The following is a 15035-nucleotide window of genomic DNA, read 5'->3' on the forward strand; positions in this document are numbered from 1 at the left end:
GACCGACGAAGACTCTCAGCCTCCCCCGTCTTTGTTCTTCGCCGCTGCCTGCCAGCCAGCCACAGTGGATCGCAATCACAGTTAATCATCACAGCTCATAGCACCGGGGAGACTTTTATGGGGGCTTTGATGTGATTTATTCGCACAAGTCATATCTCTACATCATCATAATCATCGATATCGTCATGAGAAAAAACAAAAGACAAGAAAAGAAGCTCGGAACCCGCGCACCAGACCAATCCTCCGGTGACGACCCGAACGACCCTCTCTAAAGAAGTTTCGGTCTGCAGCCCCCGTTCTTGATTATCCCACATCTAACTCAACACCTGTACCCAGACTGAATAAGACAAGGGTCAGGTGGGGAATCTTTTCTTCTCCTCGAGTCGGAAAGAGACGTTATATCCTCTTCGCCGCCGGGATCCCCGAAAAACACGTTGCAGAGGCATAACGCCGAGCCAGCAGGTCTATCCAAGCGCACAAAACTCCAGCCTCAGTTCGCCAGGATGCACGCAACCGTACCGTGAGCGGATCATTCCTTCCTAGAGCACTGCCAGACCTCTCTCAGAACACGGCCTGCGCGCTGGGCCACGCACTGCCACCCGCCTGGGCCGCACCATCACCGCCGTTGTCGTCGTCGTTGTCGCCCTCGTTCTCGCACCTCTCCCTCGCGACGATCTTAACGTCCCTGAACTCGCCCGGGATGTTGGGCACGCTGGGGATGCCCCGGTTCGCGTCGGGGATCACGGTCAGCGGGTTGCCGCCCGGGCGGACGCGGTTGGGGAAGTGGAACGACGGGACGACGAACTCGACGGGCTCGACGCCGCCCATGACACTGTCGTCTGCTGACGGTGCCGCCGTCACCACCTCCGCGCTGCGCCGCGGCTCGAGGTACGACGCCGCCGTGCTCGTGGCGAAGCTGTACGAGCTGTCCGTGCTGTGCGCGGTGCCCGGCCGCGACTGCGACTGCGACTGAGAGGTGGGCTGGGACTGCATCATCATCGACAGCTCCGACCGCCTCGGCCGGCTCCGGCTGCGGCTCTTGGTCCGGTCCGAGCCCCGCGTGCTCTGCCAGTCCGTCATCACTGAATCACCGTCGCTTGGTGGGGAGAGGAAGGGGAATTGGCTATGGTGGAGGGCAGGAGAGGAAGTTGGCTTGTTGTTAGCTTCCTGCCGTCTTAGGCGGCGGCCGCGGATGTCCCTCTTCTTGAGCTTGTTCCGCTCTGGGCTCTCGGGGGCATCCATGATCACAGACAAGGATGGCGGTATGAAACGCTCGCTCTTAAAAGAGGGCACGGCTGTTTCTTCGGCAGCGTTGTCGGTCCTGTCATCGTTGCTGGAAATATCTCTGCGCTTGTTGTCATCCTTGGTCTCCTGGGCTGACCGTCCCAGGCGCCAGCTGAAAGACCGCCGGATGGAGGATGACATGGAGTGCCGAGGAGCTGAGGGTGGGTCGGCGATGTGGACATCACCGTTGTCGGCTTCAAAATTCGAAGAGGCTGGCCGTGAGATGGACTTCCCCAGGTCCATTGAAATCCGACTGGCAGACTTGCGCAGCTTCTTAACCAGTTTCCGCGCGCCGCTCTCGTGGCCACCATCCTCTAGGGCGGTCACCATCGAACCACTGCCATCGCCGTTGATCATGTCGTACGACGGCCTATCAAGAGACATTTCGGAGTCATTCGTCGATACGAAAGGACGCTTGATGCCTCTATTCGAGTCATTGCCCAGCTTGAAATCAAAACTCCTCCGTCCAGAATCTAACGAGAACCTAGCAAGTGACACTGGCGGAGGTCGAAACGGGCGAGAGACAGAAGGCTCATTGGCGGGACGCGTTGAGGTGTACGGGACCGAAGAAAAAGACAGAGATGGCTTGTGGCCTGGTTTTCTCTGCTTCGGCGGTGAAGGAGGTGGCGGCATGTCCCTTGATGCTTGTTGCTGCTCCAAGGAGCCCGGCTGTAACATGAAGGCCGGGCTAAATGGTGAACCAGCAGACGAGGATGACGATGTTGTGTCTATCGACTCGACAGGAGGCGGAGGTGGTGGCGGTGCTGTCCGACTGGGTGGTGGTGGTGGAGGTTGCCGTTCCGGAGGAGGGACCATGGGCGCGTCTTGATGCTGCTCTTGTTGCTCATTCTCCGCCATGCGCTGTGCAAAGGAGTCTCCAGAGGGCATGCTCGATCGGTTCTGCATACCGCCGGGCGCTGAGAACCTCGTGGACTGGATGGCACGGTTTCCAAAGAAGCCACTAGCTAACAAGCTTTGGTAGTTTGCTGCAATTTCGTCGCGGGTTGGCCGGTTGGTGGGATCGAAAGCGGCGGACCCGGGCATACCGGCGTTGGGAATGGCGGCAGCGCTCGGGAACTTCTTCAGCTTGGCACCGTCGCCGCTGGAAGCGAACGAGTCTGGGTCGGCAGTGCGTGAGTGCCTGGTGACATTGATGCTCTCGGACCTCTGGTGCTTGAAGGTGGGTGATATGATGTGGCCGTGGCAGCTGCTGTCGTCGTCGCGGTCGTGTACATTGTTGGAAGACTTGGAGCGGTTCAGGCTGAGCCTCTCCTTGACACCGCCCCACAGCGGTTTGAGAAAGGAGGAGCCGTTTTGTTTGTGGGATGTCGTGGCCGAGGACACGGCCGAGCTGATGCTCATGAGGCTGGTACGAGTGCCGTGGTGGTTGAGGCCGAGGTCAGGCGGCTTCCAGTCCAGCGCAAACTGCCGCTCATACTCGGCCGTGTTGTCGGCGTCGAAGCCGAGGAAATCGGGTGGCGGGGCATTGCTGGCACGATCGTTCATGGAGCCCTCGAGGAAGCGGCTCTGCGGTGTGGGAGCCATGTTGATGGCCGCGTTGGAATTGAGGCGTCCGGGACTGGCGTCGTGAGTGGCATGGACGAAGACCTGGGAAGAAGAAGGCGGTGGCTAGGCGGTGGCTGGGCCGTGGTCGTGTTTGTTTACTTGGGGCTTGTTGACGATGAAATGAGCCTCCAATGTGCTTTGATGCCGCGCCGGTGGCCAGCGCGATAGGGGAGCGCTAGCAAGAGCACCTGCAGACTCGGGAGACTATCTTGCCAGGCGTCTGAACACAGGTCCAGGCTATAAGAGAGAGTCGACCTCGACTGCCGGCTGACATCTGGGAGCAGAAAGTCACAGAGGTCTTGGGGGTGCAATGGAGCTCCCAGAGACCAATCAATACAGTATCTCCAGGCTGCAGTCCAGACCTAGGTACAGAAGCGGCAAGCTGTGGGGACTTGTTGACTGGGCAGCAGCGCGTCCAGCCAATCACATGGCGACCCCTGCGCCTGGGCCAGGGTCCCATAAAACACGTACAGTACAGAGTACAGCCAGGTGGAACAAAACACTGGGCAAGAAGAATACATAGATAGGCGATAGACCGTCACCTGGTGATACATGTAGATGACATATGACCATACCAAACAAATTGATCTGGATGCTGTTATTCTGAATTTCATACTTTTGCCTGTCTATATAGGAATCTAGACTTGGACCAGCCTTGATCCACTAAGATTCCCATACTAGTAGAATGTCTCGTAGAAGCAATACAAAAAGCCCCGTCCAAGGGAGTTACGCCGCTGCCGTGCGCGAGTATACCATGTCCCAAAATGAAGAAAAGGATCAAGGCACAGAGAAGAACGCCCAGTCCCAGCATGATTCGGATATCATCCCCAGATTCCGAGACGCCTAGAGTCAAGCACAGCCCATCTGACAAAAGAAATACGCAGGGACCACCTGCCTGATAGGTCATTGTCTCCAAAAGCACACACCATACAAAGAATACATTAAGGGCTCCATGCCATCATGAGCAACTTCGCAGCTATTAGACTGCCACGTTCGGAACAGCCACGAGATCAGTTCTTCACTGGATCGAAAGCGACCGGGATGCGCGATCCTGATGCCCGGTGATATTCGGGCTCACTGAAGTTATACTCGCGTACTCCGTTCTCCCATCGGCCGTGCTGGACCCGCCCGTAGTCTGCGTTCGAGAAAGCCTCCTCATGCCGTCGCTTGTTACGCGGCATCGAGGGCTCCAAGACCGGCGGTCCGCTGTATGGGCCTGAAGGCGCTGGGGGCGGTGACACGTAATCCAGCTTGTGGTATGAGGGCCGGCGTTGCTCCATCTTGTATGGGGCGGCCATGTGGTGTTCCATCCTCGAAGGCGAGGCCAAGTCCTTGTGGGGTTGGTACTGCTGAGCGCGAGGCGGCATCGGGGCGATGGGAAGTGGGGTGTACGACGACTTGCGCTGTGGCGCCACTCCGTTGGCAAACTCCGATATGGGCGGGAGAACCATGCTCTGTGTTCTTTGTGGCTCCACATCCGGCTCTAGTCTCGGGGCGAGTGCAGGTGGCGCTGTAGGTGCGACCGGGTGTGGTCGCTGGTACATGTCTCGAGGAGACGGTCCAGCCTGAGGAGTATAGACCTGAGTCGGTGATGGCTCCGGCTTGTAAGGGTACGAAGGCCTGTGGGTGTAGTGCGCTCCTGGTGGTGGGTACGATGGCGAGGTGGGCACTGAGTTCGGGTGAGGGTACGCCATAGGTTGTCCACCAAAGGTCAGATGCCTGTTTGCCGATGGCTCAGATGCAGCAAAGGACGGCCTTGGAGGAGCGAATTCCATCCCCGATGGACGTCGGTGCAGTTCCGGAGGGTATGGGGCGCGCTCAAGGCTGGTGTTGCTGGACGACCGACCGCGGATAGTCGGGGTCCTCTCTGGAGGTGGCGGGGCGGCAGCGGCAGCGGCAGCGGCAGCAGCGGCGCGGGTGTACTCGTCGTCCCGAGCGCTGGCGTCCTTGTTTCCCTTGCCCTTTTCACGGCGTCTCATCCTGACATCACGACGGATCCGCACACGACACCCTTGCTCGGCGACAGTACGGCTGAGTTGGGTGCTCTCCTGCAGGCCTGGAAACTTCTTGGCACTGTACACGTCGAAGTCGTCTGTCTGGACGGTCGTCCGGAAGTTCCAGCAGCGAATCTCCTGGCCTGGACCCATGTCGGGACCGACAATCTCATCGGTGCCAGACATTGGCTCGTCGACGTCCTTGTCCCTGTCCTCCTTGACTTCCTCCATCAGGGAGAAGGTGAGGAAGTACTTGCCCTCGTGGCGCACAGACAGATCAGAAAAGATGAAATAGCCGGCCTCAGTCGGGCGGTCAAGCAGGATCATGCTCGACACGGGCATACCAGTGAGCACAGGAGGCGTGCTGGGTGGAGCGACGCGGCCGCTGCCCAGGTCGTGGGCGTGGTGCAGGTTGGCGTAGAGGAAGAAATCGGCGTTGTAGGCGAAGGTGATGTCCTTGGCGTTCTCCCTGGTGGGGCCCTCGAATATCTTCATTTGCACGACGGGTGGTGGATCAACCGGTCGGCGATCGGCAGAAGCTGTGATTTCCAGTCAGTCGGGGTTGCACGCGCGCTGCGACGCGGATAGAGATATTGCTTTGTCTCACACTTTGGGCCAGAACCGCAGGCACGGGCCCGCTCCGGCTGCTGCAGAACCTGAAGGTCATAGTGAAGGCGCCTGCCGTCGCGGGTGACTCTCGAGATGGTCATGACCTCGCCCTCTCTAGTCGGCGGTGCCGGAGGACCGAGAACAGACACCATGTTTGCTGTGGTGGTGCGTGCAGTGCACGCGAGTAAAAGTAATGGTGATACAGAAGAGAGCAGTACAATACAATTGAGTACAGTTTGAGACCCTGCACTCGAAGAATAAGTTGCACAGCGAGTTGGGGCTGGGACACGCGGTGGTCAATAGCCCGGCTGGCAGTAAGACTGTTAGCAAGCTGTTGGGTGTGTGGTTGATTGATTGATTACAAGATGGATAGGGCTATCATCCGCAGTGGGAGTGACAATGGGCGTGCGATCGGGCTTGTGTGGGTTGGGGGATTTGTGGGAACAGAGAGAAAGGAGACGACAATGAAAGTTGGGAGGCCGGGGACGGCCGGCGGGAGCAATAAGCTTACCCTGGCTGTGTTCTGGCGTTCCTGGACCGGTCTGGTGGTTGACCTGGCGGGCAAAGCAAAGCAAAATGAAGCAGAGCAAATGCCAGGCGAAAGATTAATCAGGATAGAAAGAAAAGATGCCAGGATTGTGGCGAGTGGAATTGAGTTCGGTTCGGTCAAAGCGATGAAAATGAAGGCCGACAGCTGGCTGCGCACAGGGCCAGTCGAGCGTTTCAAAGCCGAAGCGACCACTCTCTGGTCGCAATACTGTAGTGGATCGATCCTCGCTGGACAATCGGGGCGTCGGCAGGGTCGAGGGCGAAGGAGAGGAAGATCGTGAGGAGGGAGGAGAGGGTGGAGGAAGATGAGAGTGTCAGAGAGAGAGAAAGAGAAGGTGAGAGTGAGGGTGACGGTGAGGTCGAGTAGCAGGAGTGGCAGAAGGACGCAAGATTGGCGGAGGACGAGGGTGGTAGTGGGTTCAAGAGCGGCGGCGGCAGGAAATCTGGCTGGGATCAGCCCAGGTGCGCCCAGGTGGAAGGTGGGTGGGTACCTAGCTAAACTAGGATGGCGACTGGCAGGTTGGGCAGGGGACCAGTAGGGATCAAGAGGGGACCAGTGGGGCCCAGCCCAAGGAGCAAGACGGGAGGAAACACAGGCCTGGGACGGCGGGCCTCTGAAGCACCGACTGGCACCGACTGACTGTGCGTGCTGTGGTAATGAGCCTATCGGCTGAGGGCTTGTGAGCGTGGGCATGGGCATGGGCTGGGGCTGGGCTGTGTGTGGGCTGCCAGCTGCGTGGGTAGGCAGGTGGGCATGGCATGGTGGACAGGGTGGGCAGGCCCTGTCTGGGACACTGGGCACATTGGGGAATTGGGACATTGGGACATTGGGGACCTCTCAGCTGGGCCAGTCCCAAGGTTGCGGAACCAATGGAGATCTCGACGGGCCAGCACCAAGAACCCTGGAAGCGTGCTTCCATTCCCCGGTAGCATGTGGTCATAGCGCGGCTGGGTTTGGGTGTGGGCACGCCTGCCTTGATGCCTGCCTTGGCGGTGGGAGGTATCTCGTGCCCGAGGCACTGGTGCTGAGGTACACGTCGGGGAACATGGGGCTGGGCAGGGGGGGTGGCCTGCAGCAGCCTGCCCGACTTGGGTAAGCTTCTGCAGGCTGAACGGGATTTGAACCTTCCAAACCTTGGATCTGGGCCCCACACCGCATACCGTACCGTCTGTCTCGTCTGTCTCGTCTGTCTGTCTGTCTGTCTACGGTACTGTGTGTACCAAGAGCACTGTACGTACTCAAGTACCTGACCATCTCGGATCGTCCTGTCTGTGTGGCGCCCTTTTCTCTGCCTGACAGCGAGCCAGCACTCGACCGGTCGACCGGTCCAGCCCGCGCTATGAAGTCTAATCAACCACCAGGACATGATAATGGCCACCGGAATAACAACCTAAATCACAGCGACAACAACCAGAGAGGTGGCATCCAAGCTTTGCCGGGTCGCCTTTGATTTGGCCGAAAGTTAAACTGCCATCTTCCAAAAGCCGGACTGCTGGCAACGATTGGATGACCCCTTGTGCTGCAGGTCAGAACGGCAATAGACCGTGCCATGCAATGCGTCGCACGGCCACGGTTCACCTCTGCCACAAGCAATGCCCGTCACCAGTTTCAGGCGAGCCACCACATCCCCCGACCCGCGCCGCTCACTTGCCTGCTTACCTGCTTGCTGGCCTGCTTTGCCCACCGCATTTGGGACGGCACACGGGCATGAATGGGGTCCTAAAACCAGCGCTTCGGTAACCAACACAAACACCAGCACCGCCCTTCCTCGTCCCTGGAACAAACCTTGAATCCTTGGGGACCACCCAAGGCATCGAATCAAAGCTTCCTTCCCCTCGGTTCAGCTGTCAGATGCAGGCCATGTCCGCGTGTCGTCACCGACTGCTGACACACGCACCGTGGCCATGCGTCTCCCAGTTGTGTAGCCACCCGGACGAAAAGACACCAAAAGCGACTGTGTTCAGTGGCCCTTGGCCTAGCAACCCCAGGTACCGTGCCTGCGTGCCTGCACATGCTGGGGGGTGGCTGCTGGCCTAGCCCAGCCGAGAGAACGAGAACGGAGCAGGACTTTACGAAGCCTCGAGCCGCCGAAGTTTATTTGTGACTGGGCAACCTTGGAGGGCTTGCCAAGGCGCTGGGAGGCTGGGCGCTTCGCTTCGCTCCCCATCGCATCGCATAGCATCGCATCGCGCATCTCGTCACAGTGCGGGCGTGGTGGGAGGCTAGGCGGTGCTATGGGCACGTGTACTGTACAAGTACGTAGATACATACATGAGACCGATTCCCGACATGATGGGCGACGCAGCCTGACGTGCTGAGCACGGCACCGTCGATCACAGCACGTCCAGCCTGCCCTATCAGCAAGCCTTGATCCAGCCCGCAAGCCAGCCCGCGAGCACAGCACAGCATGCACATATCCACGAGCGACACAGATCGCCATTTGTTCGTCTTGTCGGACGGTCTCAGCGCGCTGGCAGGTGAGACGAGAGTATGTGGAGATGCTTTGCGGGAGGATGGGGCCTCTGGGATCTGTAGACACCGGCCCAGCCCGCCTTAGGTTGTTGATCGCCGTCATTCCCACATCCCTGGATCGCCCATGGCGAGTCGCTCTACCTTTACAGCAGTGCTGCGTACTGTGTGGTGGGCACACTGTAGCACTGAGGCTTGGTCATTTCGGGGAATCATGGAATCACTCTTGTTAGCAGTCCCGGGCCCAGCTGCTGCGCACACATGCTAACAGTAAGTGGCACACACCACCGTCTCAAGGCTGGTTGGAATGTAGGCCGCAGGTGCAGGTGCAGGGGCAGGGGCAGGCCGCCAATAATTTGCGAAGAGTCTTAACGGACTGAACTGACTGACTGACAGCTGATCCATGCAGCACTATGACTATTAGTGGCTTGTGGCCCCCAGTCAGCCAGTGCGGTCCCGCGGTCCCGTGTGATGGGTCAGGGTGGTGAGTGGAGCAGCCAACTGGGCGCTCATCACATTAACACTCATTCACTCACTGACCAAGCACAGATTACACAGTGATTGACTTGATACTGTATCCTGGTACTCTCCTCTCCTCTTCACCTGTTCGAGTGCTGACTGCATATGCCCAGCACAGCCAGGCTGCTGTCTCATCAGCCACTTCAAAGAAGAGAAGAAGAAGGAAGAAAACTTCGCAACGTCTGGAACGTCATGGCAAATTCGTGTCAATGTTTCGTGGCGATCCGGCATGGTGGGATTGGGTGCCGCTGGCCCTCCCAAATCAGGACACCATCTCCGCCCGCGGAAGATATCCATGCTTGACCCCCCTAATAGCACTTATTGGCATCTATATCCCATTTCACTCCGCTCACCATTCTGTCGGCCGAACGCGTTGCCCAAACCGGCTCCAGTCTGATTCATGGAACCTCATTCCAAGCCATCTGCTGACTTGCCGCGCTGTCTCGAGCCGGACGGAAACACCCACAGCAGTAGCCCACGTCTGTCACGATGCCGAACGTCTGAGCACCACCCATAACTTGCCGAAATCCCGGCCTGTATTGTGTGAGACAAGCCCTCAGCCAAGCCCAAGCCCAAAATCTGCCTACTGCCATCGGCAAGGTGCTCGGACTGGCCACCTCTTCGCGGTCCGTCCGCGCATCGGTCCGTACTGCACAGGCATCGTCAAAGCTCGGGCGTCAACCAACACGTCTCGAAAGCACCCTCTCACCAATCGTGCCCCGCCCCGAGACACTTAACCAGCTGTCCGGTAATTTCCAATGCCACGGCTCCGGATGCAAGACGGTGCTGGTGACTCTTGGATCTGCAACGGCAACGAGCCGTCCTCAAGCTGAGCGATAGCTAAATCAAGACGCGAGGGGGGGAACAAGGACAAAGACCTCTTCGTGTTCATGCCCTTTGGCTCACAATCATGAGGATTGTGACACCCCTCTCTGCGGATCCGGATTCGCTAGCCTGCAGTCCGTCAAGGAGAAAGGTTGCCTCGCACTGTCCAAGCTTCAGCGATGTGCGACATGTGTCTCATTCTGGCATCATCCACCCGTGCCACCAAAGTTTTTTTGAGGACAGGAGGGTAGAATGGTGTGTCTGGGCCGGACAAATTCCACGGCCTGCAAGCCCTCATCCCCCCGCCGAGGCCGCAGGGCCGTTGGCCGGTAGGGTCGCACTGCATCATGTGTGATATCAAATTACAACGTCGGGGTCACGCCGGCTACCTGGCTCTGGGACACCCTTTCTCACCCGAATCGGATGATCGGACCATTACAGACCCCTCACAGCACACCAGTTCAGCCAGTGGCTGCTAACTTGTGCCTCAGTCAGACTCGTCCGATCGGCAGCCCATTGGCCACCACGGGGCCCCCAAGTACCGTGCCGATGGCTCGGAATCTTCGCGTAGCAACCAGGCGACTAATAGAGCAGCCCGGGGCCCGGCTGACCTGCATGAACACAGTCAGCCATCTGCGCGGGAGCTGCGAGCTGACAGGTCGGTTGGCCAGTAATGAGAGCTGGCTGAAGAAGCAAGCAGGGTGGGAAGATGGCCCTCCTCTTTCTCGTCTCCCCAGTCTGCCAGTCTCCCCAACACTTCGCGTCGTCATACCTCATTTTGCCGTCTAGTTACGATCGACGGCTACTTTGGCGCTGCTGTGCGACTCATCCGATGAGGGCGAGCAAGCGCCCGACGTAGCAAAATCGGCCGGGCGACGATCTCGAGACCGTTGAGCCCTCCACTATGGGACGGTCGTTGAATGATCTCACGTCCCAATCATTCCGCTGCCCTGGACGTTCGTCCGGCCGGTAAGCGGTTCATGTTCACATTGCTCGGCGTCAGCAACTAGGCGCACCGTGACGAAACCGTGACATTTAAGGTCTTCCCCCTCGATCCAGGACAGGAAGAGCGAGTCAGGGAGGCTTACACAAGCTGTAGTTCTCCCACACACCACTTTCTCCCGTCCGTCAGATGTGGTGCTGACGAGTTTTGGTTCGCTCGGCTCCCACCAGCTTGTGAGCCCCTCGCTGCCACCCAGACGGCACCGGCCGGCAGGTGGCGTCTCGTACTTCCAGCCGAAGCAGGAGGGCGCCAGGCTGTCCTGATCAAGAAGCGGTAGGCGAGACAGGCGCCCTCTCAGGCCCACTGGTAGCCACGAAGCCCCTGACAAGGTCAATGCCGGTGCGAGTTCGGTCTCTTTTGGATGAACGACGACACAGGTCACGGATTACCTTCTTTACCAGTGGTCATTTCGAGGTATGGACTCCCTGTCGGTGCATACTTGCGTCGTTGATGGCTGCTTGCTGGCGTAATATGCGTCGGTGGCCGGTGGGTAATGTCGAACGTTCCACTGCGTATGTGCTCCGCCCGAGCACGACGTCCGGCTCTCTCCCACTATCAAATGTGCTTCTCTGGGGCTTTAGGCAACACCTCTCGCCGCATTCTTTTGGCGCGCGGAGTTGCAGGCAACCACATGTTCTCTTTGTGATGCAACATCGATACGCACCCATACAATGAAACAAGACCAGTCAAATTCTTCTCTCGGATGCAGCGAAGTCGAAAGTTGGGACTGGCTGTGCTGCTCATGATATCCAATCGGTGCAATCCTGTGTCCCCCCATCAATGCGGGAAGCCGCTCGAGCAACCTGCAAACCACACCCATGGATGATCGGTCCGAGACACAAACGTTGAGGCATACTGTAGAAAGATGGAGGCATTCCGTGGCAGCTATCAAGTAACGTTTAACGTGTGAGATCCTCACAGGTTTCAACAATACCGCTCTCGTCGGTTCTCGAAGCCACTTAGGCTCTTCATCCGCTGTGCGAAAGGCTACGAGCGGCTGGATACATGTTGGGAACGTGGGCCTTTTCCACCACAACAAGAGTGCCACATGCGAGACCTGGCCATCCCGTCATCTGCTCCAAACTAAGACTTCCCCTCAAGACACTCACACCTTGATCTCCTTCTCACCTTCCACAGCCTGCTTGTTCTCAGGGGTCTTGGGCTGGTAGTCTTCCTCATAGGTCATGAAGACATCATCGTTGACCTTACGGTGCCTCCACCAGAAAATGACAGTCTGCACCGCAAGCGCGATCGCAGGCGCGGCCCAGGCCCATATCAGTGTGGGGTCCGCGATGGCCGGGACCAGAATCTGGCCCAGGGCGCTGCTCAGGGACGTCATGAAGAGGAAGAGCGCCACGACCGTGGCCCGCATGTGCTCCGGGGCGCGGGCGTAGGCCAGCTCGTACGCCGTGACGTTGATGAAGACCTCGGACATGGCGCCGAGGGCGACGTTGGGGATCTGCAGCCAGATGGACAGGGGGGCCACCTCATCACAGCTGCTGGCGTAGTAGCCGCTGTTTCAGGGGCAGTCACGTCAGTGGACGGTCCAAGAAGCAAGTTTTGTTCAATCGGTCAGATCACTTACCATGGGCTAGTCGCGTATACGCGGTACTGCACAATAGCTCCGATGACGCCCGAGATAGTGGCCAGGACAAACCCAAATGTCATCCGGCTGATGCGCCCAAACTTGATCTTCTTGCGCTCCAGAAGGGGGTACACGAAGTGGGCCATGAAAGGGGAGAAGACAATGATCACCAGGGGGTTAAAGTGACCCAACAAATCATTCGGCGCGCCGTCAGAAATCATACTCGCGCCCTGGTTGCTCTGCACAGCACCGACACCACCATCGTTCAGGTTCCAGATAGGTATGTACAGGAAGATCTGGACTGCCTGCCAGGTGCGGGCGGTGTCGTCGACGTCCTTCTCTGAGTAGCCGACGTGTATGTTTCTCTCAGCCAGCGTCGAGGGCTTCACGTTGTACCAGAGATCCTTGGAGAAGATGTTCCCCTTGCTTGCCTTCAACGCCGAGGTCGTGATCTTGATAAAGCGGGTGAGGTCGGAGCCCTGCGGTGCCTTCCTAACCGTACGCTTGTACATAGCTGCCAACAGCACTGGTAGGAGGAAGTATACTACTCCCGGCACCAGGTAGGCGAGCCAGAAGCTGTGGTACTTCTCGATGTACACCACAGCAATAGAGAAGAAGGCGCCTACGTTAATGAAGGCGTAGAAAACCAGCATGATGTGGCTTATAGTCGTCTCCGGGTCGACGAGGACCTTCTCCCCAGACTTGAGCACCTTGGTGTACTCCCGTTGATGCTGATACTGATCGATAATCAAAGGGGCGACGTTTGGCTTGAAGATGCCGGCCCCGATAGCGAGGAGGATGAAGCTGACGAGGAAGGGCGCGACGCCCTTCCCGGCCTGCAGGAGGGCCGGTGCAGCTCCTCCGATCATGATCACGTGTGCGACTCCGCCAATTATCACACCCCATACAATCGCTTGGTAACGACCGATCTTGGTGTCGGCGATCCAAGCGCCAAAGATAGGGAGGACATAGGCCAGAAAGGTAAACAGGAGACCCAAGGCCGAGGCGGCCTGGATGCCGAGGTTGAGCGCGCCGGCGTGGGAGTTGGGCTTGCTGGGGTCGATGGCGCCGGTGCCGGGCCCGCCCTCCGGGAGGGGGAACTGCATGTAGTTGTTGAAGGCGGCCTTGACGCCGTAGTAGGAGGCGCGCTCGGCCATCTCCACCATGCAGAGGGACCAGGAGGCGATGGGGATGGTGTCGTAGACCTTGCGCAGCGTCCGGCGCTCCTCCTCGGACGGCGGCGGGTACGCCTCGTCGTCGAGGAGAGCATGGCCGTGCCCTTCCGTCGACGCCCGCGAGTCTGACGTCTGGACCTCGTGCGTCTTTTCGGGGTGGACGCCCTGGTCCGCGTCCGGCTCGACGACCTTCTGGACGTTTAGACCGACGACGTTCTCAGCTGCGGTAATACTGGTCAGTTCATGGACAACTACCAGCCAATACGAAGGGCAGAAATGTGTACTGCACATCAGAACACTTACCCATGTTGATAACCTTATCTTTCCCGTGGATGGGTGATAAAGATAGGTCTCCTGGACTGTCGGCAGATTTGCAGGTCTTCGATTGTTCTCTCAGACACAACGCACGTAGAGGGGCGTCCTCGCTCTTTATCGGGCAATGCGCATATCCATTTCGTTTACATAGATTACCTACACTACACCGCGTGGGCACGTTACAGTGCTCCGTCCATCAAACGCCACTTGATTCCTGACAGCCGTTGCCCAGAAGGGAAGCTTGACCCGTGCTAAGCCGGTAACGAGCTTGGCCATGCTTGTTGCGCCATTGCGACGCTGGGAAAAAAGGGTATCTATCTGCATGCAGGGAAGGGTGGGAGAAGCGTCGTAAGTGGTTGCGGTCGAGTTGATTGCGTGATTGGGAGGAGATATGGCACCCATGATAACCACTGAGTCGAAGTCTATATGCCAAGAGTTCTAGGTAGAGGGAAAGCTTTCTAGCAAGGCTAAAAAGGGAGATTATAACAGCGATGTGGGGTTAGTTCGCTCCGGGACCCATCTTGGCGACTTGATATGCCTAGGTCAGGTATTTTAAAAAGACAGACTTTCGGCATGTTCCTCAGATGTCGATATGCTTTGGAACCAGCTGTCGCCAGCTGCCGTCAACGTCGCCTTCATCGGTCACCGTTAATTCATGAGATGTAGAGAGTCTGCACGAGAGCGATCGCCTCTCTTAGATAGATATTCATCAGAGACACTGCCTCGATTTCCTCCTGGCTTGGAAGATTCCGATACTCTCGACCACGTCTGGGAAGAAAGTAAGGGGCAGATCGACGGCCGGAGTGATCACTTTTCGAACTGCATTACTCGTCCGAAAGGTTGTCGGGCTACCCGCTGGAGAATAAATCGCTCTTGGCCCATTGTTACTTAGTATAGATCTTGGCTGCAGTCCTCAGAACTGGATATCCAGAATTCAATATACTGGCATTGGGCTGAGAGGGGCGTATGCATGTAAAATAAGTAGCCTTCGCTGAGCACACGACAATCCAATATCCAGACGGCTGGTCGACTTGGGTACCTTCTATACTAATGGTTGAGCTCCAAGTCCAACGTCAGGTTGCGAAGTCTCGTGGTCGACTTTGCCTACGCCGCAATACTCACTGCATATCTAGCGTCCAAT

The 15035-nt window shown here is 57.8% G+C and overlaps 3 protein-coding genes across 3 annotated transcripts; all 3 read right to left on the reverse strand.

Annotated features, from left to right (window-relative positions):
• Positions 1 to 561: 561 nt before the first annotated feature.
• J7T55_006437 (uncharacterized protein) lies at positions 562 to 2829 on the reverse strand (the record flags this gene model as incomplete). The annotated part of the gene is made up of 1 exon (XM_053144293.1): positions 562 to 2829. One exon carries the CDS (start codon positions 2827 to 2829, stop codon positions 562 to 564), a length of 2268 nt encoding a protein of 755 aa, XP_053001202.1.
• A 1031-nt stretch (positions 2830 to 3860) lies between these two features.
• Positions 3861 to 5605, reverse strand: J7T55_006438 (uncharacterized protein; the record flags this gene model as incomplete). Its single annotated transcript, XM_053144304.1, has 2 exons — positions 3861 to 5383; positions 5452 to 5605. The coding sequence occupies 2 exons, from the start codon at positions 5603 to 5605 to the stop codon at positions 3861 to 3863; spliced, it is 1677 nt and encodes a 558-aa protein (XP_053001203.1).
• Positions 5606 to 11924: 6319 nt separating this feature from the next.
• J7T55_006439 (mfs peptide transporter) lies at positions 11925 to 13886 on the reverse strand (the record flags this gene model as incomplete). The annotated part of the gene is made up of 3 exons (XM_053144315.1): positions 11925 to 12333; positions 12405 to 13800; positions 13883 to 13886. 3 exons carry the CDS (start codon positions 13884 to 13886, stop codon positions 11925 to 11927), a joined length of 1809 nt encoding a protein of 602 aa, XP_053001204.1.
• Between the last annotated feature and the right edge of the window lie 1149 nt (positions 13887 to 15035).

The sequence above is a fragment of the Diaporthe amygdali genome (genome assembly GCF_026229845.1).
Source record: "Diaporthe amygdali strain CAA958 chromosome Unknown NODE_1_length_4327563_cov_65_473760, whole genome shotgun sequence".
In the NCBI taxonomy this organism is placed as follows: Eukaryota; Fungi; Ascomycota; class Sordariomycetes; order Diaporthales; family Diaporthaceae; genus Diaporthe; species Diaporthe amygdali.